Source organism: Mastigoproctus giganteus, chromosome 3 (assembly GCF_048544385.1).
Source record: "Mastigoproctus giganteus isolate SK-2022 chromosome 3, ASM4854438v1, whole genome shotgun sequence".
In the NCBI taxonomy this organism is placed as follows: domain Eukaryota; kingdom Metazoa; phylum Arthropoda; class Arachnida; order Uropygi; family Thelyphonidae; genus Mastigoproctus; species Mastigoproctus giganteus.
In genome coordinates this window covers 35,411,997-35,438,475 of record NC_143577.1, presented here as the reverse complement: position 1 = coordinate 35,438,475, position 26,479 = coordinate 35,411,997, and the positions used below count along the sequence as shown (strand labels likewise).

Sequence of the window (26,479 nt, the reverse complement as noted above, 5' to 3'; positions counted from 1 at the left end):
TCTGATGGCTACAATGACGTATAACTACATGCAATTAATTCGAATGTAAGAGGTTTAATAAACACTAGTAATTAGATATAATTATAATATTTATTTTAAACGACACATAACTTTTAATTTTTAATTTAAGAAATAACTTAATTTAATTAATAATTCTCTACATATATTAAACTTCTTTATTTTCTAAGAGGATAAACTTATTACGAAGTAATTTACAAGCATTGTTAAACAGAACGAATTTGGATTGTTTTACGATAAGAAGGTGTAAGGAACAGATCCGCCCATAGAGGTCGCCCTATAAATATTTGTATCTATATCAAAGTATGTTTTAAAACAAAAAAAATATATATATATAATAGTGACATACACTGGCAATTAGAATGATTTGATAAATATATTTAATTCTAATATATAAATAATACATAAACACATGTATATTTAATATAAATAACATATTAATATATAAATAATATTATTTATATATTACAGAATTAGAATAATATATTATTCTAATTCGATAATGTTAATAATCGAATTAGATTAATTAGAAAAGTAGAAAATTAAAATAAAAAAAAATCAAAGCGAAATTATTTCTATTTTACCTCAGTAAACAAGAACATTCCAGTCTACGAAAAATCCATATCGTAGTGACTAGCTACCCAGTCTCTTTTAACAGAACTGCCAATTATCCTATCAAGATTTATTTAATATCCTCTCACTTAAAACATTCCGAATAATAATCACATGCTTGTCGCCTTCATGTACAGTTTATAAAATATATATATTATCCAAGTAATCTGGCACGTGATCATTTGCTTTGGTGAACCACGAACTAGTAGCAGTTTACACAAGCAACTCTACCTTCAGACGGCATCAATACTGGTTCCAGACTACACATCAATTCAAATACACCTATATAAAAAGAACGTAGAGAAATAAAATGAAACCAGCAATACAAGTACATTTGGCAAACGACACTGTCCTTGTATGTCCCCAGAATTTTTCAAAGTACGCTATAAAACAGCCACATAGCCGTAGGGGGCAACGGGTTGTATACATCCTTCGTTCCCTATAATTGGAGTAGAAAAACAACTTTTTTTTTATAAACTATTGCGTTGCTTTTTTCAGGCTGGCTCTTTTTTCTTTTCTTTATTTCATTTTCTCTCTTTTTTTCAGGGCACTTATGGAACGCGAATGACAACAGCCGTTGTTTCTTTTTCTCTACAGTAAGTGGTCAAGTAACTTGCCACCACTTCATACTCCACAATGATCATTAACGAAACTTTTGAAATACTTATCAAGCTGGATTGTATAAAGCTGAAAGTATAAACGTACAATCCTATAACACTACCATACAGGACTTCAGGATTTAAAATAATTTTCAGGAACTGATTCTCTTTTTTCCGTTATTTAAACGAATGAAAACACATAAACCAAACAATTTTCAAAACCACGACTGTTTAACTACGAATCGGTAGGCAGGCATCCAATCCTGCTATGACCCTAACCAGCTTATCGGCCTTGAGAAGATATACTCTCTATCCCCTTACCCCCATTCCCAAGCCGCTTAAAGGATGGGTACTCCAAGAAGCGACGTGGTGAAGAATTTCAATCAAGATGATAGGGATGCTCATCGTGATCATTAAACGAGAAATGACATTGGGAAAGGTCAAAGGTCAAGAAAATGCTACAAAACAAGGTAATAAGGGAAGATTTTATCCATCGCTTGTCGTACATTGTGGAACTTTTAATCTTAGTTTTTAAAACGCCTGTCGAAAGGATTTGTGCCTGCTCTATCGAAGAAGTATATGATTACAGAACACGCAGGCAATGCGTATGCAAGTATGGGAACTTCTAGGCTTATGGCTCTTTGCAAATTTAACAGTTTTCTAAACTTATAATCTTTATCAGAAGTCTTAAGGGTTTGACAGTTAACAGACAAACTGTAACAGAAACAAGGGTGTGTTTATATCAAAGTTTCTAGGCTGTCACCTAATAGCAAGTAGGCGTTGTATTATTGGCTGTTGTGTGGGTTGTAAATCTAACCTTGAATGAAATGTAAGAAACAGGTGGCCTGGCAGTGATGGCAAACTTCAGAAATACACGTTAAAGGCATGGCATATAAAAGAGAAAATCCTATAAACTTTGTCACCACACCTTTCGTTGAATATTGTGTACTTCCACCCACTGCCCTTTGACATCGCTAACTCCTATCGTCTGATTGCCGTGTTATTGACGATGAATCGAAATTTGGTAGTTTTATTCATAGATTTGTAAAAAATATATTTTTGAAACTTATTTCTATTGGTAAATAAACGAAAATTCGCAATTAATATTTGCCGACAATGCAGACCAAAGTATATTTATAAATTAGTCCTGTATCTTATTTTGTTAGTGATAACGCATTATTACTCATTATCAATTTGCATATATGACGGTTCCCATTTTTCTCACGACTAGGGGCTGTTGAAAATAAGGTACACGTGACCTGATAAACATGTGGGAGTCTCACAATAACGTTTTTATGTTCGTAAAGCCAATTTCTCAGGAGATCATATTCGACAGATCAAATTTCTGGTCACAAAAATGGAATGTTCCTTTGCTGGTGCAACGGTAGAACCTTGGGCGTCAATGCGCTATTTACCATCCCCTTTCCCTCTCTCAGTAGTAGTGAAGCATGAGGTGGGGGCATTTGTAACGGAAGCTGCTCCCACACATTCTGAAGCCTTTTTATAGACCGAAGTGTTACAAACAATATAGGGTTCTCTCTGTTAAGAGCAGTTATTAATTATAGAGTGTGAATGTAACAGACACCCTGTCTCCTATGATGAGCTTTTGTCACTCATTCAGTTGTCGGATTGACACATTTTTCGTGGACTAAAGGGAAAAGAATTTTAATAAGTGATATTAAGTTTACTTCGAGATGGGGAAGGAATAAAAACACTCTCATTGCTGAAAGAAAACACCCAAAAGGTTAGTTTACGGAATGTCAAATTAACTGGAATGTATTTTTGATTAAAAAAATAAAAAAGAAAAAGAAAAGAAGACTTTGTGCTTGCACGCATGCGCGAAATATCAGTCAGAGCAAAATATCGCCATCAGATGGCGTTGAATATTCTGAAAATACAAGGCCTTGAATACAAATACAAAATACAAGATACAAGGCCTTGAAGGGTTCACGCGTAGGTTAGAAACACCTGTTCTGCCTCCAATGGTATAAATAAATGCACGTGATAAGGTTATTATGAAAGCGATTACGGAATAGTGGAGGATGCCAAAAACATTAGAGTTTATTTTTAAGTGTGGTCTCACATATCAACTGGAGACTGGATGAAAAAACAGATCCCTGAAGTATGAAACAAGAACTTGTAAACATGCTTTTGATTTTTAATTTTGCTTTCAACGTTGCATGTTTGTATTAATGTATCTATAAATGGGAGACTGCGTGATTTTCTCTTGATGCAACATCACTTTATACCCGTATGGAAGGCTAGGATGAATTATTTCCTTCCAGAAAGAAATGTAGCGATACCGGATCCTTCACTCCATGATGCTTTTATGTAGTGGTGGAGTGAACTCTTCTTTCATCCACACACACACTCACATACACAAACAAGCTCGCGCAGACGTTAGCGAGGCCTGCCGTAATATATGACTTTATGCAGTCAGACTCTAAAAAGATAAATGGTGAGTTGTTTTATTACTCCGCCCTATTTTCCTCTCCCTATCTATTATGGTAACAATGAAACCACGATAAAAAAAAAAAACGTTTTGCACATAAATGACCCTTACAAAAGGAAACGAGACCCACATTCACTCGTGTATTCTTTCTTATTTTTAGTCTGGTCGGGGAGAGATAATTCATGGAGATTTTCTCTTTCATGCATAACATTCTCAAGATATATGCAGTTTTTTTGGTACGTTAATTGCAATTTCATCTATAAAAAGGGTAATATTTACACCACAAATTTGAGTTACGCGAATAAATTTACATAATTAAAATGTGATTACTGCAAACGGTATATAATTGAAATTAAAAAATGATTGGTCGATAGATGTGTGAAATTTTGTTGGTGTTGTGGAAGCGGGTAGCTTGAATACATTTAACGAAGGATTAGAAAAAAATATTAGAAGGGAGGGATAGACGTGGTGGACAGTTTTGTTAACTAGAAAGAAAGGGATGAACATTGGTCTATTGGATGTAAATGACATAATTATTGATGATGATCCTGTGCAGATAGCTGATAAACTGAATAAATATTTTGTATCTGTGTTCACACATGAAGATATTTTTAGATATTTTCAGGGTTAGTAGAAGGCTGCCTAATAGAGATCGGGTGTTGAATTATTTTACAATAACAGAAAGGAAGATAGAAGAGAAACTTCTGCAGCTAAAAGTGAACAAAACACCTGGGACTGTGGAATTTATCCAATTATATTAAAATAAGTTGCAAAAAGAGATAGTTAAACCTTTGCTCATGATAACGAAAGCATCCTTTGATTCAGGAGAAATTCCTGTAGATTGGAGGCGTGCAGATGTATCTTTTATTCATAAGGGTGGTTCAAAGGGTAAGGACCTGTAAATTTGACCGCTGTACCAGCGAAAATAATGGAGCAAATAGTTAAAGAAGTAATGCAGGATAATCTTGATAGTAGTGGAGCCTTAAAGCAATCACAGCATCGATTTGTTAAAGGTAGATCAGGCCTGACCTATCTGTGGCTCTAAGACGCTGCAAGAGAGGGAGTCAGCATGCTTTGTGGTTTTTGATACTAGGTTAGCTGCTATGAGGTTGCCACAAAGGAACTGGATGCAAAGAATACTTTTCACTTTATATAATTAGATTTCATTAAAGCCTTTGATACTGCAACACATTTAAGATTGTTGTACAAATTGAAGAAATGTTAGGGGTTTTAATGTATTGGTGGGTTAAGTAAATAAATACTGATTGCCTCCCTACTCTTTCTCACATAAAACACACAAGGAAATTTAATTTGGAAAGGGATGGCTGCAAAATAGGTGTACGGAAATTTGCATACAGCCAAAAGGTAATTGATTGTCAGATTAAACTTTCAGTTGGTGTTGTGGAAGTGGGTAGTTTGAATAAATTTATGGAAGGCTTGGACAGATTATTACAAGAAATGGGCGAATGAAGCGGGTATTTTTGTTTTTGGCTGATGCCGTATAAGTTTGCTTCCTTGCAGCAATATTGCCAATACTAATACTAAGAGGGGAGTTTGAAAATGCTAGAGACTAGACACATTGTGGCCATAAGAGGATGCAGTTGGAACTAGCATACCATGTGGCAGAGGTACGGGTACTGACTGAAGTAGCATAAAGGAGGGGGTCGCCATTAAACCTAGTTTTTTGAATTTTCAGTTGCATATAAAAAAAAGTTTATATTCTGTACTGCCGGGGCTAGCACAGTTCATAACTTCATCGTAACTTTTTTATTTCAGTCAATATACCAGTAAAACAACTAGCAATGAGACGTTCAGAATTGCTTTATAAAAATCAGCTCATTTGTGAATTCAAACAAATCAAAATACATGAAATGAGACAAAGCTTCGTCCCATACAATAGCCATTCCAGAGAACAGAACCAAATTTTATGTACCAACACCGCTCGTTTCTTTGAACTATTCAAGTAGTGTTTTGCAACCAGTGAAGGCGAGGAAATCATTTACAACGTGAAGAAATAAACTTAATTTCCTGTAGCAAAAACATGGACCACTTCTCCTCTCCTATGCCGACCGGGCTAGCCGAGTGGGTAAAGTACCTGCCCGGCAACCCAAAGGTCGCGGGTTCGATTCCCGCCTCGGGCTTGGATCAAAGTACTGCAAAAACCTTGGGAGGTGCAATATGGCCCCAGAAGCCGATGCGCCAACAACTACCAAATCAATCAATCAAATCTCCTCTCCTATATCAACTCTTCGAAGAGGTCAAGTCAATTTGAAGAGCTTTTAAACCTGACATTTTTTTTAATGAATAGCAGAATAATATCATTGACCTACCAACGTACTATCTTACCAAAAGTATTGGGACATCCAGGAACACAAGAAATACTTATAAGCAAATATGAAATATTTATACGGGGAATATTGTATGCAAAGAATATCATAAGCAGAACTTATTGTGCAACTAGCACTGGTCATAACTGCTCCTTCCATTCTGCATAGGAAGATATTTTCCCTTTTATAATATAGAGGTTTCACTTTTTTATAAGATGATGTCTCCCTTTACATAAGATGATGATTCCCCTGTCTAAAAGATAGATGTTTTTCCTTTTCATAAGATAGGTGGTTCCCCTTTCTATAATATTGATGTTTTCTCTTTTCTTTAAAACAGATATTTTCCTTTTCTATAAGATAGATGATTTCCCTTTCTCTAAGCTAGATGGAATTCCAAATTTCCCACCAGAGAGGGTGCAGTCAGGATAATAACGAACACGAACAATTGCGCGTTTGTGTTCGTTATTATCCTAACGAACACGAACTTAATTGAAGAATTAATTGAAAGAGTTATTCGTTTTGTCATCCTTCATGGTACATAACATTCTAAAAAAGTTTTCAACACTCACACTGGGCATGCATTTCCTTTGACGTACCGCTCTGCTGGGAAAACGGAAACATGCCTGCTTTGGTTACCACTCTCGCATTTGTGTTTATTATTTTATGGGGCTGAGTACGCAGAAAGTAAAAATACTTAACTATAACTCGTCTATGCACAGACACGACTCTCTCTGTATCTTTCTCTCTTTCTTTCAATCAAAACAGAAGGTTTGTACTACGCACGTTTCCCCTCACTTACACTGCTCTATTTTACTCCATGTTTGAAGCTGTGATAATAATCTCACTCTCGTTTCATTCAAACAGTTCAGAAAAACCTTAAAATAAACTTCAGATAAGCATCCCCCCAATGCACTTTCAGGCTGTATGTAAGAATGAACAAAGAAACATGTTTACAGCCATGCTGAGAAATGTGGTTAGGGCCAAGTTCGACACATAAGCATAAGAATGCGTTTGTAATTAGCTACGTTAACGATCCTTCTGCCGCTAGGTTTTTTTTTAAAACCGTGACGTCACAAGTACCGGTTGAACAAGGATCGGGTTTCATAGGCAGTGTGTGACCAGGTCGGCTTAATTAGCGCTGCCGTATTTTATTAATGCGGGTCGTCAACAAGCTGTGTGTTTAAAGTAAAATGAACCTTCCCGCCTCTAGTAATGTGTCTGTAATGCAATGAACAACACGATAACATTTACAAAGGGGAGCTCTTTTTCATACACTGGTGCGCAAAACTTAAGGACCACCACTATTTCTAAAGGTTACAACCACAAAATCTTTACTTAAGGTACTCTTTACTGATTCAGTCTCGGCAGCGATTCTGGACGTCAGCTAATCTGGCGAGAGGTTGGCACACGGTATCACCCCGCACACATCACTGAAAGGGATCGATATGGCGGACGAGGTGTTCTCGATTGGGGAGGCGTTATCTTGGATAGACGTACACAACTCCAGCCACTGGAAGGCGGTACTATAACCGGTGCGCGCTGCTGTACTGAGGTAATCCTTCCCCATGTGCGTCTGGCCCCGAGTTCGTGTTTATGGATGATAACGCCACACCCCATTGCACTGCAGCTGTTGATATGCTTTTGGAAAGTGAGGACATTGTTCGTAGCGATTGGCCTGCCCGTTCTAGCCGATCTAAATCACATCGAACACTTTTGGGACGCTCTGGGGAGACGCCTAGCAGCACGTCCACACCCAGCAGAAAATGTTCACCGGCTGAAGATGGCGCTGACAGATGATGTTACCGCAAGAACTTATCAACAACATTGTTCTATGTATGGACAGGCGGTGCAAAGCCTGCATCGACATTAGGGGTGGCCATATCTCCTACTGAGGACCACCTCTTCCCTTTGTTCCATCTTTGGCAGTGATGCATCTATATCATGGCAGACAGTGCTATGTTGCCATTTTTAAATAAAGTCCCTCTGTACCGTTTTGTTTCCGTTGTTGTGTCGGTGTTGTTTCCTTCATCATTTCTGTACCTCACGAGGTTCCTTTGGTATGCTTTTCCCATATGTAGGGCGCCTCCGTAGCCAGGTGGGAAGGAGCAGCAGTGCGTAGCACACGCTTCTTGATTAGACCGGGGTTCGAGCCCGTCACCACCAAATACGGAAAGGTCAGGGAATAACCACCGCATATTCCAGGAGCAATATGGCCTTAGTTGCTAATGCTCCTAAAAACTTAACAACATAACATAACCCATATCCAGGCCACTCCTATGAGAAGCTACAGGTGAAAACCTTAAGTTTTGCACACCAGTATAGTTGCCAGTTACATGCCCACTGGTGGATTCTTCGGGAAATGTGAGGCCGAAAGCATGCATCCATGCTTTCGGCCTCACATTTCCCGTTATGAAAATACCTTACAAACACATATTTATGAAAATATTGAGCTTTTAAAGTTGAGCTCTGTAAATGGGTTTGGCCTGCAAATCGCACAATAATAATAATTTAAAAAATCCCTTAAGATTCACCTCAGGAGCTTTCATGCAGTGAAGGATCAGAAGTGTACGCAAGGTGTCTGAGTGCCTTCCAGCAATCTTTTAAAAGAAGTAAGGCCTGATTCAGGTTGGCAATGTGTGGGCATAGGTAATCATTAAACAGGATGGCTCCTTTTGTCAGTTGTCACGGTGGTTTGCGTTTGATGCTGTGGAGCAGGCTGTTCAAATTTTCGGCATACTAGGAATATGATTAGCATTAGCAAGGGTACATGATGCAAGAAAGCAAGCTTATATAGCATCAGCCAAAAAAAAAAAAAAAAAAAAACACACACACAGACTCTTCTCATTTTACCCATCCATTCGCTCCAAATGTTTGTCCAGTTCTGCTTTGAATCTGTTTAAGCTATCAACTTCCACAACGACAGATGGAAGTTTGTTCCCGCAATCGACCACCCGCTGGCTAAAGGCAAACTTCTGCACATCCATCCTACAACTGTCTTTCCTCAATTTGAATTTATGCCCTCTCAGGCGATTATTCTGAGCAAAAGGAAGAATTCCATCAGCATTGAGTATGCTCAAACCATCCAAGGCTTTATACACCTCAATCAGATCACCTCGCAGGTGCCTAGGCTCCAGACACTGTAATTTACAAAACTTAAGCCTTTCTTTGTAAGAGCAACCCTTTGTTCCATTCACTAATCTTGTTGCCCTTCTCTGTACTCGTTCCAGCAGCTCTACATCCTTCTTGAAATGAGGGCTCCAGACCTGTATACAGTACTCAAGATGCGGCCTTACCGTTGCCTTATACAAGGGAATAATCACCTCCTTATCCCTGCTAGAAAAATTACTATTACTATTAAAATTACTAGAAAAAATACTATTCGGATTTAATGCAGGTTTTTTAATGTCTTAGAGCAAAGGACCACAGTGGTAGAATAAAACGGTTAAAATAACTTTTCATGTAGAAATCTAGATCGGCATTCTTTCTCTCTCTTCCGAATACAGAAAGAAATAAGAAACTGATGATCCATTCTGAAGTTTCTATAATTCTGAATAGAAACTGTATAATTCTCAATGCTTCCTGGAATTCCAGGAAGCATTGAGAATTATACAGTTTTCAATTATATTGAGAACTGTATAAGTGAATGGCGAGATCACATTTGGAATATTTTTTTTCCGGTTGGAAGGTGCATTTAAAGAAACATTTTCAGGTTCCTTGAAAGAGTCCAAAGACTGGAGGCTCATTTAGTAAGATAAGCAAAGGGACTTCTATATGCGAAGAGATTACAAAGGTGTGGGTTAGAAACAAAATATCTCGGATACTCGGGGGATCTGATTGTCGTGTATAAGGTAGTGAGGAGCGGGGGGAGGGAGGAGGTTGAATGATGGTCAAATTTTCACATTCAAGTGGGACACAAACACCAGGGGCAGGGCATAAATCCTGGCTTCTCTTATTGTAGTGATGGACATGCTGTATCTTTTCGTTTGTTACATAGAGGCTATGGTATATACAGTAAAGATTTATTTATTTATTTAAATATAAAGAATTGGGTAAAACTAATATATTGGACCACAGGAAGTTTACCTTTGGTCATCGTGTTTTCGAACAAATGGAATAAACTGTCTTCTTGGGTAGCTGAGATCGACACTCTGGTGAAGTTTAAGAGGAAATTTGGATGGCTTCTCGTGGTGGTGAACAGAGTATTATAGAGGGATACGGGTTGTATAGACCAAGTTGGCAAAGAGTAGCTTTCCTGCTTCTTTAACACACATAACAGTAACAAAGAGCAAACAAAACGAAGTAGGTCGCTTTGTTCGTGGAGATAAAACTTGTCGATGTATTGATTTATGCATACGCTTCTCCGTTTCTCCCTACACCCTATTTAGATTAGTCGAGCGCCTAACGTGTTTTAAATTAACAACTTTCGTATTTTAAATAAAGGCTATACTTCATATTTATACGGTATAGAAGATCACATGGAAATTGTTAGTATGGCAACGATGATGATGTTCGAAATCTTTTCAAGCTTCGTAACCGGTTTATAATCAGGAGTTCCTTTCTACGAAACACGAAGAATGTCTGTAAATTCTTTGAACTCCACAATTCCTGTGAGTATCATTGATTCGCGGGAAAATATAGACGAAGAACAAGACCGCGACTCCTCGGCAATATTTCATAATGATTTACTTCTTGCAGTTAACGTGACCACGAAACCTGCTCAGTGGGAGAAGTTTGCACCTCCTGTTCAATAGGTATGTATAATTTTTAAATACATTGGGCCTTTAAAGTCCTATTTATTCGAATAGTCGACTGAGCAGTTGAAGGGGGATAAATAAACTTAGACAGTTCTTATCACATCCAGTGATGTGTAGCTATGACCTTTAGGTTATTCTCTAGTTGGAACATTGATTGAGAAAAATTATGAGTTGATAAACTTCAACAGTTAAACTTGTTTCTTGATTGCCTAAGAGTTAAGATGGATTTATAAACGTCTGTTATATAAGAGCAAAAATTAACGTCCTGTGGCCCGAATTAATGAAGTATCGATCAGATAGCCGGGTGAAGGCGAACAAGTTCCAGTCTACAACCAATATTTCATTAGCTAAGTCAACTGATAATCCCTTATTATAAGCTTCAGATAAATTTAAATCTCCCACTTAGAAAATAAAATATCTGGAATTGATTTCGTATTTCATAGCTAACGCTTCTTTTTTATTTGAGTTAAGGAGATTGCAATCTGTAACCCTTAGAAGCAAGCCGAAACTAATTCTAAAACTAGACTAAATACTTTTGTCTTCTACTTCATAAACAAATATTGCATCTATTATAATAGGGCTACTAATTATAAATTTATCAAGCGTTGTTACTTGGACCTTAACAGATTTCCCTATTGAATCGCTATCAATGTTCAAAATGTATTTTTTTTGTTGAAGCCTATTTTTATTTTTAAAATACACTTCCTATCAAAATATTAGAAAATGCCGTTAATAACGAATTGGTGCTCTTTTAGTTGAAATAATATGTTCGATTTCCTAATATTTTGGTAGAGCAGTATTCATTCTTAAACTATATTTGAACAGTTTATTGGCTAATAGGTTTCATATATAAGTGGGTGCTTTAGTTCAGAATCATCCTTAATGTGCCTTCTGATTCTTTTATTCAGTCACATGTAGAGCGTTCTCAGTTGATTGATTGTTTCTGCTCATCAAAGCGTAATCTCACCTCCACCAAGAAGGGCGTATCGTGATGGAACGTTCTACATTCTTTTGCTCTATCTGGGTGGGATGTTGCTGGACCACCGGTTGATTCTGCCGTGAAACTAGTTCCGAGAGTAACCCACACATCTGATCAATCATTCTCTAGGTCATAGGAAACAAATATATTATTATTTTTTCTTAGGTTATCTTATCGTGAGAAGGGCGGAAATAACATTTGTTTAGGCATAGTTTCATCTCTCTTCTACATTAAATTCCCTTATGATAATAGCCGACGCACTTCTTACGAAAATTCCACACCACTGCGCAAGTGACGTCATTAAACTACTCAATGGAGGCCAAGGTTAATGTTTTTTTTTATCAGTTATTCTTATGCAAGCAAGTTTTTGGCGTTTCGAATGGCTTGTGATTTTATCGAAGGTAAAAACAAAGAATGACACTGAATATGCTATGAAAAAAAATCACGTATGTACCCTGTACGCACGATGTTTAAAACTGTTTAAAATCGAACATCTATGAAGAATGCAACGTTTTATACTCACGCCCTCTACTTACTCGACCGAATCAACGTTAGTGACTGAGTTAGCATCGTTAAGGAAGTGACGTAGTTTCCGTTACCAATTTCCGTTACAGTTCGAAAAATTTAGTAGGTGCAGTCAAAGATGGCTTCACATCAAAATATTTAAAATTCGAGCTATAAAAAGGAATTTTATGAAATATCATGATATTCTTGGAATCTATCTTTTTATGCTCCTCTGTCCATCACAACATTAATAAAATTTATTTATTTATAAATAATAATAGTGAACGGATGCCAGTATGTCGTGATGTCTCAAAAAACGTTTTTATGTTAGCTGAAAAACTTAATTCTTAAAATATGCTGTAAATCATGCATCTTGAATGTGACTATAAAAACACGTTAAACCAGTATAATAACTATCTTAAAATATGGGAATTTCCCCTTGTCAAATGAGTATTAATAGAGATCCTGTCTCGAAAGCCTGAACGTAAAAGAATCCATTGCAAGGGCAAAGAGCTAATAATGAAAATAAATAAATCATCTTTATGAAAAATTTATGCAAAACAAGGTTGTACATAAGAATATTTTAATTATTAAATATGATGTCGTCGTATGTCATCTTATAATTAAACTGTCCAATAAAAAACACCTTGATTTTAGTACTAAATAATAGACGGAAGGACAAAGTTCTCGACTCGTTATTTCATATTAGTCATTAGATAACGTGTCGAGTACTTAGCGAATTTTGCAATCAGGAAACCACACCCATTATTCTCCAGACATTCATGAATATTTTTCGCAACTGAATTTTAACTTTTTTTTAGGATCTTTCTTTTGTCGTTTCAGTAATGGGACAGTATTTCCTTGCTAAAATGTCTTTAATCGGGCCACAAATATATATATATATATATATATATATATATATATATATATATATATATCTCGGTAATTTTATTTAAAAATGACTGGTTTCATTTTACATTTGTTATTTTATTTTATAAATGATTTCAGAGGGCTACACAACTTTCTTGTTGATATTTGAGAGAGGCACGCATGCGCACCACCATAGTTTAGCGTGAATTGAGATAGAGGGCGCATCAGTAGCGACTTGCTCATGCAGCAGATATGTATATTAGCAGATATGTATATTTATGGTTCTGCATGAAACTAATATTTTTATTGCTTCTATTTTCTTAAATTGTATAATATAATATTATTAAATTGTAATTCTATTTCTTTTTTCCCGTTTTGTGAAACTAAATTTAAACTTTTTAAATAATAAATCTTTTATAAATAAAGAGATATATTATTATCCTTTTAACTTAAAATAAGTCAAATCCTCTAGTCTAAACAATCTCCCCCACCATTAAACATAAGTTGAATTCTGAAACTATAGCGAGTTTTATTACCATTATCTCGTGACCAGCACACTGATTATTCATCCACCAATAAAGAGATTCTTCCACTTAATAAACGAAGATTCTACCGAACAGGAATAGATAGACATTTAGTTAATTTTTCTGTAACTTTTTCCATACTTATGTTCAATTTATTTAAGGGTTAAGATTAATGAAAGTCTTATTATTTGTATTATTTATCAGACAAATTGATGCCATGAGTTGAATCGCAAGGCTACTATGGAATGCATAGCCAGTGGAGAAAAAGAAAAGAAAAGAAAAAAGAAGGCAAAAAACGAAACAGTAGCAACATTCACTGGCAATGTCGAGCTCATCTCAGTAATATATCTTCCTCTTGAGAGAACAGAGGTATTACTGTTTCATTTTACATCCGGGTGTTGAAAGCTGTTGTCAGATAACTGATGTCCACTTCAAGGATATCATCAGTCCTGTTTGTTACGGTAAAAGCAAAAAAAAAAAAAAAAAAAAATAGAGATTTTTAAAATATCATTACTACTTAGTTAACAATAAGAAAACAACAATATTCACCAATAAATATAATATATTTTGAATATAGCTTTTATTTTAAATAATAAAATTGTTTCGAATAATATCACTTAATCTTTGACGTCCATGCATGACCTGTTCGCTAAGCTAAGGAGCTCTACGTGACCAAAACTCCCGCTTAACTTTCTAACGGACCAGCAGAAAGGGCGGATGACCCCTGCTAGTCGATCTGTTTACCTTCGCTGGTCCTTTGACGCTCATTATCAGCTAAATGGGGCAAACAGGAAAAAGACTTACCCTTAACAGGGGGACTCCAGCAGCGGCTGTACAACTTTCCCATTCTTGCGTCTACCTTTCCTTCATCTTACTACCCTTGAGATTTTATCCTTTCGTTATCATTAACCACAACGCCTTCTGCAGCCACGCGCGTTTCGTACGCACCACTTGTAACGAAAAGCACAAACACACACACACGTACAACGGCAGCGTTTTGGGACTCACATGGTACTATTGTGCAACTGGTGTTCCGCTACTCTAAGACCAGGCGCCGTTAGCCTAGAACCCAAGGTTGACACAGAGTTTGCCATTCATCACGCGCTAAGGTTGTACATTGTCTCCGGACAAGCGGGCCATGCGGAGTTTTTATCTGATGGTGAACATTATTCAGAGATGAGGCGGTCAATTAAAGGATTGGGATGCACGAGCGTTTCAGGAATGCGATTGCGGTGTAAGCGAGGACTGGAGGGAGGTACAGGTGCACGTGACTAGCTTCAGTAACTTTTTAGAGAGAGGATAAACAGATACAGAGAACTTTCAGCAAGGCGAAGTGATAATCTTTAAAAGTAATTAGCTGTCCTGAAATGCAAATCGACCTTACTGACACGTTTAGATGTGATATATTATATTCTAAAACTAGGTAGCGATTTTCTGGGGATTATTTTCATTTTTCAGTATTCGTAAGGCGGTGTGAGTGAATTCTAAATTCGAAAGGCAGTTTTGTGGAAATTTTGAAACTATTTTCTCCATACTGTTAGTTTTTATTTATTTTATTATTATTTTCTGAATATTAACAAGTATTAAAAATAAGTCCTCTCTCTCTCTCTGCGCATCATTTTTTTGTATATTATTGCATTTTCCGGTTGAAATCCCGTTTTTGGAGAACAAAACAGAAATTTTTATTTTACAGTAATCCCAGTAATTAATAGCAATTCATTTCAAATCTACTAATAATTTAACATCGAAAAGCAATGAGTTAAGGAAGATGAACAACATATTAGAGAAGGTTGCGTTGCCATTATTGAGGTAGATTTGAAGTGTAATCCAGTCTGCTGACTTCATCTCTGGAGTTTATCTCCAAAAGTTTCAGCTGCTTAAAAATTTTCTTCAGATATCTGATCCCTCATTTTCAGTTTCCATTTCTCTGAAATTCATTTATTATGCATTAAACTGGAACAGATGATCAACAGTCACTTATTACCTGGTCCCCATATGAAACTTTCTCTCTCTGTTTTTCAGTACTTGTGTATCTATGGCATCTGTCAATCATTCACTATTTCCACTTTTCCCTCAGAAGTGATTTAAGTAATTTATTAACGACAATATCCAAAGGCTGAAATTTCTTAGTGAGACGACCAGGTATGAGTTGTAAGATGTGAATCTTACAAATATAGAGAGTTAAGAGTTTACGGGAAATTTTTGTGATTTGGGAATAAATTATTCTCTGATATGGTAAATATTTTAATATGGAAAAGGAAATTTTGAGATTTAAGAGAAGCATATATGGAAAGAATACTAGATTTAGAAATAACCGATTATAAATGTGTAAATGTAATAGCACTCAAATGGAAGAGAAAGAGTTACTAGAAGCAGCACAATGGGTAGGTGAAATGCAGGTGGTTAAGAAACGTTTGATCTGTGCGGCATCTGAACATAAGTCCCGATGGGCTAGCGTTTGGGTCGGAAAAGACCAGATCACTGTGGCGAATTTTTGGTAAGTTGACAACATTTTGCAAATGTGAAAACACGAAAATGACTATCCTGGGAGACGACGGCAGATATGAAAGGATTGTGCTACCCTGAGAACTAGACAAGGAAATTACGGGAACAAGGCTTGGTTTGCACACGGGACAAAATAGTTATGGTAAATTCTTTAACGAATAGGAAAGGGGGACGATTAGGTCAATTCTTGGGATTGGTTGAGAGTCCTATGAGAGGAGGTTCAAAGGACGGAGAAAACGTTGGGGGTGAGTGTGAAGAGAAGACAGAAGTGGCTAAAACAGTGATCGTGGAGACAGAGTGAAAAAAGTAAGTCGGGCAGTGCAGAAATGTAGGAGTGCAAAAAGGGACCTACACAGTAAGGGGAAAATAGTTAAGAGTAGCACAAAAAGGGAAGTTCAAGGATGATAAGCAAAAAGTTATTAAAGACGGTTAAGTGAAGCAGGAAAGGTAACGACCTCTTGGAGAAGGATACATCTGAGTGATCCATAGTAAAGGAGGAATTGTGTATTCAAAGCAGGAGATCAAGGATGCCAGACCAAGCAGACAAGAGTTCCGGAAAATCATCTGAAGCAGATGAAGGAAAGCCTTAGAAGATAGCCTGGAGAGCCTAAGACGGAAGCCTGAAACCTCCCTGGAGAAGAAGAGAAAAGGATAGAAGTAGGTTTTTTTTTGTTTTTTTTAGGAGCATTAGCAACTAAGGCCATAAAAGTAGGTGAGCAATATATTAAGTACACTAAGTTAACAAGGACTGTTAGTGAAATAGTAGGGTAATTAACGAAAAGGGGGTAGCCCTAGAAAGTGAAGTGAAAGATAAATGACGTAGCCGAGTGGTCAGGGGCGAGGTGCATAGCACGCATTCCTTGAGTGGACCGGGGTTCAAGCCCGTGACTACTAAATACGATAAATATTTGTATTTGACGATTTATTGTAAACTCTACTGACTTGGTTGTCGCGCCAGAGTATAAACAGAAATTAAATTATCTCTGAGGTAGATATACTAACAGAGTTTATTATGTTAAAAGGGTTAGTGTATAATGCAAGAGAAACGAAGGCATGAGTAATAGATGAAATTGATACAAATAGCTATAATGTGTTAGAAGGGTAGTAAAGTGTATAAAGAAGGATTCTGAATATGTTTTAAAATGATAGATAATTAAGTTATAAGGGCAACTCTGAATATAGTGTTTTAATTGATGAAGATTTGTTGGTTTATCTGAATGATTAGTAATAAGTAGGGACTTTAGAATACTGAAGATTGGTCTACAAGTGTATTGTAACAGTGTGGTGAGAACAAAGAGCTGAATAATGAATGTAGCATATTTGATTACTACTGTAGGAAACAGTATTTTATCCAGGAGTAAATGAAATAGGTATAGTTAATGTACAAGCGTTAGAAGTTAGTTAGGGAATAAGGCAAGAAGAATGAATCAGGTGTTTTTATTTAATTGTCAAATCAGAATAACTAGTGAAGGGAAACTATAATAAGAATAATATATGCAAGGTATCTCTGAGTCAACTTTGTATATTATGATCATATGCTATTTAGTTCAATTGTATATTATGTTGTACATATGTATGCAATAAATTTCATGTTTTATTTTCACTTTGAGTCCTGTTATTCTAAATAACACACGCCTTGCTTGCCTAGTTAAGAGTTTGCTCTCCCACAAATTGGGCGTGAGAATCCGCCCTCTTTAGGAAACAAAGGAAATTACCCTCATGATCCTGAGAATCTTCTGTGATATATACAGTGTATAGCAGTCAGGTGGCCTTGATAAAAATAAATAAAGGTATATATCTAAATAAGAGATATACAAGGAAAGGTAGCAATTTTGTGTAAATTGCAAGAATAACATTATATTATCCCACTCCCCATAGAGTCGTCTCACTAAGAAAAAAAAAAAAAAAAAGCTCACAAATGTTCCTCCCGTTAGGATGGGATTCGAACCAAGGCGTTATATATTATAAACCGTCTTCGCAGGTAGGTTGGTGTAACTAATCATCATCCTCCACACACCGGATGGAAAAAGGCCCAGTTCGAATTCCGTTAATGACTTGAGGAAATTTTATGGGTTTTTTTTTTTTTCATTCTGTGTCTGAGTTAGTCGGTCTCAGGCAAAGATAGCAAGGTTTCTATCTCCGGACGCTCGGGTTTTCGTCCGGCAAAAGAGATAAACCGATCAGAGATACACGTGTAGATCTGATAATTATAAACAATTATAACCATTATTCTAGTAGCGAGGATTAGTAGCATGTGATGCAACCTATGAGAGTGATGTACAATTTGCAGATTTTGTTTAATAGTAATGATTAAAATGGGCTGCATTCATGATTTTAAAAACGCATATGAAACAGAATGAAATGATAATAAGAATGTAGATGTATTTGGTCCTTGTTTACGATGTAAGTGAATGCTTAACTTATTATATTTTATACAGAATCTTACTGTGTTACTTTATTTACTTATTATGAGCTAGCACAGTATAAGATTAACTATAAAATTAAGCTAATTATGCTTATATGAAACACATTGTTATTTTTTAAATTATTTTTTAAAATAATTTAAAAATAACTCAAAATAAAAAAATACATTTTATTTTTATGTTTAGCTATTAATTAATAAAAATTAAAAATAAAAAATATATATATATTTTATTGGTTTAATAGAGATTAACATTTTTTAAATAGAAATTAATTATCAGGATTAGTGCAGGATGTATAAATTTTGTTTAAAACACGTAAATATATTTAGGTTCTTCTAGAACATAAAATACTGCATGATTCTTCTAGAACGTGTGTGAAGAAAACAGAAGGGAAGAAGAAAATTTGTAGAACTTATAAAGAATCGTGCAGACTTTAAGAAAACAGAAGCCCCTATTCAGTAATGGAACTACATTATAACAGATTAGCTTCAAGGGGTGGGAAACACACCACAACTCTCTGGCCACATTATTATTCGGGTAATAAATAGGAGGTGGAAGCTTACTTTTCTTGAGAGAATGAAATTCTCATACTATTCAACTGCTTGCCACTTCCTACCACAAAATGTAACCACACGAACCCGGATGCTTGTTCTACAGCGGTTTAACACAAACAGCGGTTACAGAACATTAGCTTCCATCTTTTGATGAAAACACCATGTGGCTGCCAGATGGATACCACATTATGTCTCAAGTGGTGATAGTGGGGAATGTTTCAAGAACTTGCCACTCTTTTAAACAATATACAATGTATATACATTGTGTGTGTGATGTAGGTATTGACATACCTATACGTAACACAGATGATTTCGTTTAAAAACAGAAGTAAACGGCTTTGTTCAGATACTTGAAAGAAGTTACTTCCTGTTGCTAGTCTCTGAGCCTTAAAGGAAAAAGTGTATCTCGATTGTCAGTTGATAAGACGTGGACCGACTTCACTGTCAGTTTTGTGATATCTACTATGAATGACAGCTGTCCTTAAGAAGAGAAAAAGTCGGTTCTTTAAGGACATTCGGGCCAAGTGTCGGAATGGTGCCGCTATCAACTACCATTAATGTTTGCGCTATCTAGTGCTGAAAACTAAACAAAGCAAAGTACCGGCTTGTTTCCTGTTTGGAACAGGTTTCGGAATAATAGCTTTCGTTTCTTAGGAGACAAATGATTGCTACAAGGTTGTCAGTGTAATTTTACGATTAGGATATCTTTAAAGTGCAGTTAATGAAATGAATTATTAGGAAAGGGGACTGGCATGTCATAAGGAAATAAATCAAGGTGTGGGGATGTTCTAATATTTAGTATCAAATGGTCAACCTTGAATTCGTGTTATACCTCAGCACCATCTACTGTTAAAACACAACGTTTTAGCTGAGTACGTTTGTAAACAGTATTCTGTTTCAATTTAAATTGATACCACTGAGAAAAATACAATCTCTTCACAACACAAATGACATGTCTTAATACGCTTTGCTCCTTTCCATAGCCATAATGTAATAGGGCGTTTTTTTTTTCTGCCATTATAAATTTAAGAATATGGGTTAATATATATTTTAAATAATAAATATTAATTTTAAATTATCACTAGTAATTTTTGATCAGTAATAAAAAAAAAATGGCCGGCAATTTATTCACCACGGGATTGATAACATTTTTTGAATAAAAACCAAAATAAAATATAATTAATAATAAAAAAATGTCTCATGTTTATTGTGCTATTTCTTCCATAATTTTTATATAATATTATATAAAAATTCAAATTGCCAACCTTGAAATCTATACATGAGCGCCATCTACTGTTAAAACACATAACGTTTTGCTGATGACTATAAACGTATTTGAAAATTAAAATGCGAAATAATAATACTATTTTAGCCTTTTTAGCCTTAAATATTAATTTTAAGTTATCATTTGTAATTTTTAATCACTAATAAAAATCGCCACAGGATTCATAACACTTTTTGAATAAAAACCGATATAAAATAAAATTAATAGGAAAAAAAAAATGTCTGGTTTATTGTATAACTTCTGCAATAATGTTAAATAAAAATTCACAGATCCAAATTTCAACCTTGAAATCGAGTTGTACGCAAGCGCCATCTACTGTTAAAATTCATAACCTTTTGATGATAAGAATAATATGTTTGAACTTCGAAATAATAATATTATTTTAGTCTTTTCAGAATTGTGAAGATGAAGAAAATAAGTGGTACTTTCAAAATGTTTTAAAATTGTACATTTTAAATGAGAATCCATGAATATACGAATCACTTCTAGTAAAAGAGTGCTTAGACATAAAAATTATAAGTAGCAATTCTCTGATGTTACTTAATTTGTCAAAAAAATTGAAAATGATTACAACAGTGATCAGTGATCACAACATAGCTGAGCATGACGTAGCATATTGGGAAGCAATGCCTGCAGCACGTTGGGAATGAATTTGAGAATAATGTTGAATATATTACTTTTAATATCTTCCAGAAGTATGTAGATTATTATAATAGACTGTCTATGGCATAGCCTCACAAAAAGAAATCTAATGGCGTCAAATCTGGCTACTGTGGTGACCATATTCCTGATGACATTGTGTGACCTCAAGAGGAACACTTGGCTATAAACGCACTGCAGTGTAAGTTGTTGCACTATCTTGTTGCAATCACGCTTGAAGAAGTTCCTCCTCATTGAGGTGTCCAGGAATTCATGGACTATGTCAATGTACGGTTGAAGGTTTATAGTTTCTGTGGGAAAAATGGGCCCAACTGTCCTGCAGAAAGCTATTGCATACCACTCTTCACAAGATGTAGGGCTGCATGTGGTTTTTCGCACACCAAAGACGAATATTCTGTGAGTGTACATATACAGTCAGAAGAAACTAGTCCTCATCGACGGACAAAGTCTGATCTAATATTAGGGTCTTTTATATTATAAGAACTCAGGCCTTTTCCATCCATTGTGGAAAAGGTCTGAGTTTCAACCCCTTCAATGACGTGAGGAATTTTTTATGAGCTTTTTTCACGATGTAGTTGAGTTAATGTCTCAGGCAATGGTTGCAAGGTTTTTTCTCACAGACACTCGGGTTTTTCGTCCAGTAAAACAACGAACCATTATCTTGCATTATCAAGCGCATTGTTCTGGTCTGCATCTCCTTTGGTAGTTTACGTAACAATATATCATAAAGTGTTATTGCAAGTTTTTCTGAACACCAACAATAGAAAATTACACCAAAGTCTGAAACACAGCAGTATCTCACAGCTTGTTAGGACTAGAGAGGGATTAGGCCAATTCCAGTCCACTGGCTTCATTTTCTTCTTTCGGCCTCACCATCCTCTAAAATAGAATTATTATTTCGGTCTAAATTAGTGCTTCCAACCAAGGGGACATAGAAAATATTTAATCACTTCGAAATCTCGCTAAATCCCTCTAATATCAACCTTGGCTGTTTGGATCATCTTACGAAGCAATGGCAAATAATAAGGATGAGGAAAAAAAGACTCCTAAAGAAGATAAACCGGATCCTTTTGTCATTCCCCAACCTTATTTTATTCCTGGGTAACTTATATAATTCCATTTAACGAAGAAGTCATTTATTTATAAATAAATAAATATTTTATTTATTTTTTGTTTTTATTTATTAACTTGATGCTTTATATACTATGGCAGGTATGCCGGACACTGCCCTGATCTTATTAACCATTGTGGCAAGAGCTACGGGTGGACGACTCATGCTATACTTAAAGAAAAACCTAAAATTGCAGGAAGATTAGCTCCAATCAGTCCAGAGAGTGGTTCTCCAGAAGCGAGGCATGCGAAGTCTATGTTAGCAGAAGAGAGTGACGTTAAGTTGATACAGAGTCGTCCCACAGAAGGTGCACAAGTACTAACAGAATATATGTTGCCAGGATATTCGGGTACTAAAATATTTATTATATTATTCAGAAATTATAGAAATATGTTGGTTTCGACAATAGCATCAGTTCTCGCGAGTTGTCGCCATCTTTTGAAAACTCGCGAGAACTCATTAAATTAATTTTGATTGGCTATTGTATCGTGGATTTAGGCAGATTTCCATGGAGCAAGTTGCTCCATGGTGAAATGAGTGAATATTTATCTTGTTCCATGGAATTTTCCCAAATTCAAACATTTCCTAAGGAGGATATTTCTTAGGAAGTGGCTGGGTTTGGAGTTTATTTCTATGGAGCAAGATAAACAATGGATTTGGAGCACAGATTTTAAGAACAACTGGGAAAAATGCATTTAAATCTATAAACAATAAACCAAAATACTGCAGTAATTCAGAGTTATTAATCTTTTATTTTTTTAGGGCACGTTCCGAATGTCCAAACAACCTGTGGCAAGAGCTTTAACAAATGCTGCATTGAGGCAATTGCAGAATTTTCTAGGATGCAAAGAGAACAACGCAGGGCAACCGCCAAAGCTCAAAAATCGAAATCAAAGTCAGCAACCTCAAAGGATTCAGACTAGAATGTGGTAAGATAATTAATTAACACTGTTTGGATTATGTAGGATAAGAACCATCCCTAAGACCAAAGCACTGGTCAATTATTGAGATGTGTTAAAGTTTAACGAAGATGGTTTAATAGAGAAATAACTATCGGCCGATAGTTATACGCCTGAGATTTCGATCTTGGTTCGAACGTTGTCTAGAACAAAATGCCAACAGTATATACACTCATGAACCAGAATATTATGACAGCCTACAGGGACGGATAAAATAATGGAAACACCTGATATGGAAGTAGTTTATAACTATATGACGTATTTTGTTGAACGTGCAGTGATGAATTTTTTTTTTGTTTCTTGCAAATTGTACTGTAAAGGAACGACGATAAAAGCTGATGTTTATTCAGAGGTGTTATAAAAATGTACATGAGTAAAATGGTCGACCTGTTTAATGCATTCAGAGCAACAGTATCGAAAGTGATGTCTGCATTCACCAGGTATGGAAAAATGTCATGATATGTCATGTTTCAAGATGACACTGCTCCAATACACATAGCCAGATGTTTCCAATCTTGGTTTGAGGAGAATGGAACTGAGGCTAAGCATCTGCCATTGCCTGCATGATCACCAGTTGTAAATGTTATGTAGCCATTGTGGGCATATTTGGAGAGGAGAGTGAGAAGCAGATTTCCTTCACCTGCATCGCTCAAAGAGCTTTAGACGTTCCTCCATGAAGAATGGTCCAATATTCCTCTTAAGACAGTCCATGATTTATTTGAATCTATTCCACGTTGAATACAAACTGATTTAAAAGCAAAGGGTTGCCCATATTAGTGCATATCTGTAGCTCTTATCGCAGGTATTTCTATTGTGTTATATACCCCTGTACCTAATACAGTAATATGTTGGGCTACCTTCGAGTGCAACATACTACTGTATTAGGTACTACTGTACCTAATACAGTAGTATGTTGCACTCGAAGTGGCGTAGACCCCACTAGACTGCAGAAGGTATTCTTAGGTGTCCTGGACCAGCTGGACAGAAAGACATACCGGAGTTCGGCAACGAGCGAGGCATTAGCGTGGACTGGCGAAGGTTGTATTTTACCTCATCCTACCCTGGTGTGCAAAACTTAAGGACCAGCACTATTTCTAAAGGTTACAACCACAAAATCTTTACTTAAGGTACTCTTTACTGAAAGGCCTCCGTAGCCGAGTGGGTAGGAGCGGGAGTGCAGTAGCACACGCTCTTTGAGTAGACCGGGGTTCAAGCCCCTGACTGCTGAATACGGTCGATCTGCCAACCCGCACTGGGCCAGCGTGGCAGATTATGGTCCATTTCCCTCAGCATGAATTGTTGAGGAGGCTTCCACCCTGCAGTGGGTTGATAATGGCTGCACTTTACTTTACTTTTACTGATGAGAGTAGATTCAGTCTAGGCAGCGATTCTGGACATCAGCTAATCTGGCGAGAGTTTGGCACACGGTATCACCCCGCAAACATCACTGAAAGGGATCGATATGGTGGTCGAGGTGTTCTCGTCTGGGGAGGTGTTATCATGGATGGGAGTACAAAAAAATCAGATATTTGAAGGCGGTACTGTAACCGCTGCACGCTACTGTACTGAGGTAATCCTTCCCCATGTGTCTGTTCCGAGGTGCCATTGGCCCCGAGTTTGTCTTTATGGATGATAACGGCACATCCCATCACACTGCAGCTGTTGATATGCTTTTGGAAAGTGAGGATATTGTTCGTATGGATTGGCCTGCTCGTTCCGCGCCGATCTAAATCCCATCGAACACATGTGGGACGCTCTGGGGAGACGCCTAGCGGCATGTACACCCCCACCAGAAAATGTTCACCAGCTGAAGATGGCGCTAACAGAGGAATGGACGATGTTACCGCAAGAACTTATCAACAACATTGTTCTAAGTATGGACAGGCGGTGCAAAGCCTGCATCGACATTAGGGGTGGCCATATCTCCTACTGAGGACCACCTCTTCCCTTTGTTCCATCTTTGGTAGTGATGCATCTGTATCATGGCAGCCAGTGCTATGTTGCCATTTTTGAATAAAGTCCTCTGTACCGTTTTGTTTCGGTTGTTGTTTCCTTCATCATTTCTGTACCTCACGAGGTTCCTTTGGTATGCTTTTCCATATCCAGACCACTCCTGTGAGAAGCTACAGGTGAAAACCTGACTGATCCTTAAATTTTGCACACAAGTGTACAAACTTTCGTTGGGATTAATGTCAGGAGGAATTTGGAGGCCAGCAGAGAACACGAAATGCTTGGATATGATCCTCGAACCATTCCTACACAACGCAGGCCTTACGACAAGACGCGTTGTCATGCTGAAAGAGTCCCGTGCCATTTGGATACACGGTTGCCTTGTACGCCAAAACTTGGTTTGAATCCGAAAAAATGGCGAGGTGGAATCTGACGGTGATGGTGTGTTCAATAGGGATGAGCGACCCAATGATGTCCATGAAAACATTCTCCTAACCACGATACTGCCGCTGCTGCCCTTTTTTCGTCCAACCGTGCAGTCTGGTTGCAGCTGTTTACCTTTTCGCCGTCGAATACGTTCCCCTTCTTCTATTGGAATGATAGAGCAGGAAACCTGCTTCATCAGATTAGGCGACTCTTTTCCAGTCGTCCAATGTTCAGGAACAGTGTTCCTGTGTCCACTGTTGATGGAGGTGTCGATGAGTATGTCAACATGGGCATGTGAACAAGTCACCTACTCCGTATGCCTATCAGCAAAAGCATCCGCTGAAGAAGGCGCCCTCGGAAACGTTTCTCTTTGCGCTCTGGTTGTAGTCTGACGTTAATTTGGTGATTCTAAGCTGTCTGTTGTTCCGGATAGCACGTGCCAATCTCCTTTCACCTCGACTTTCAACTAGTAGTGATCTTCCTGTCCCGGCACGTTGGGTGGTTGTGTCCTCCTCTTCGAACCATTCCCATCATTGGTGACTTCACCCCTTGGTCCTGTGGGATGCCTCCACTTGTGAAGGCAGGGGTAGTTTTTCAGTAATATACGAATAAGTAACACCACCAATGGAGAAGTACCATGGCAATTCGTTGTGAAGGCATTCACAATATGAGATATTGTTTTAAAACAGGTGTGGTGGTATCATTACATCTTGAATTATACTGGTGTGATAATTTTCTGTTGCTTTTAAAATTTATTTTATTTCACATAACAAATTCCAATTTTTTTTTTTTTTTCGAATTCTAAGGCCTGACTAACAATTTAAATATTTTCTTTTAGCATCAAGATGAATGCTGAAAAAATAAAATAAAGTAAAGGAATGTGCCCAGCTGTACGATATCATCCATCTTCATTTGCCGAACTTATTGAAATCGTGATTAAAGAGACAACGATCCCAACTGCAAAAAA

General features: G+C 36.8%; 1 protein-coding gene and 1 long non-coding RNA gene across 2 annotated transcripts in view; one reads left to right on the top strand and one right to left on the bottom strand.

The window, feature by feature from the left end:
* LOC150087865 (SH2 domain-containing protein 3C) overlaps positions 1–14,598 on the bottom strand; it is an 81,978-nt gene extending 67,380 nt beyond the window's left edge. The window contains exon 1 of the mRNA XM_090369240.1: positions 14,444–14,598. Within this exon, the coding sequence (XP_090225366.1) occupies positions 14,444–14,486 (43 nt within the window). The 5' untranslated portion in view covers positions 14,487–14,598. The remainder of the gene's footprint in view (positions 1–14,443) is intronic.
* Positions 3,582–26,468, top strand: LOC150087864 (uncharacterized). The gene is made up of 4 exons (XR_016546729.1): positions 3,582–3,687; positions 22,279–22,526; positions 22,940–23,106; positions 26,351–26,468. It is a non-coding gene; the product is annotated as an uncharacterized LOC150087864 (long non-coding RNA).
* Positions 26,469–26,479: the final 11 nt, after the last annotated feature.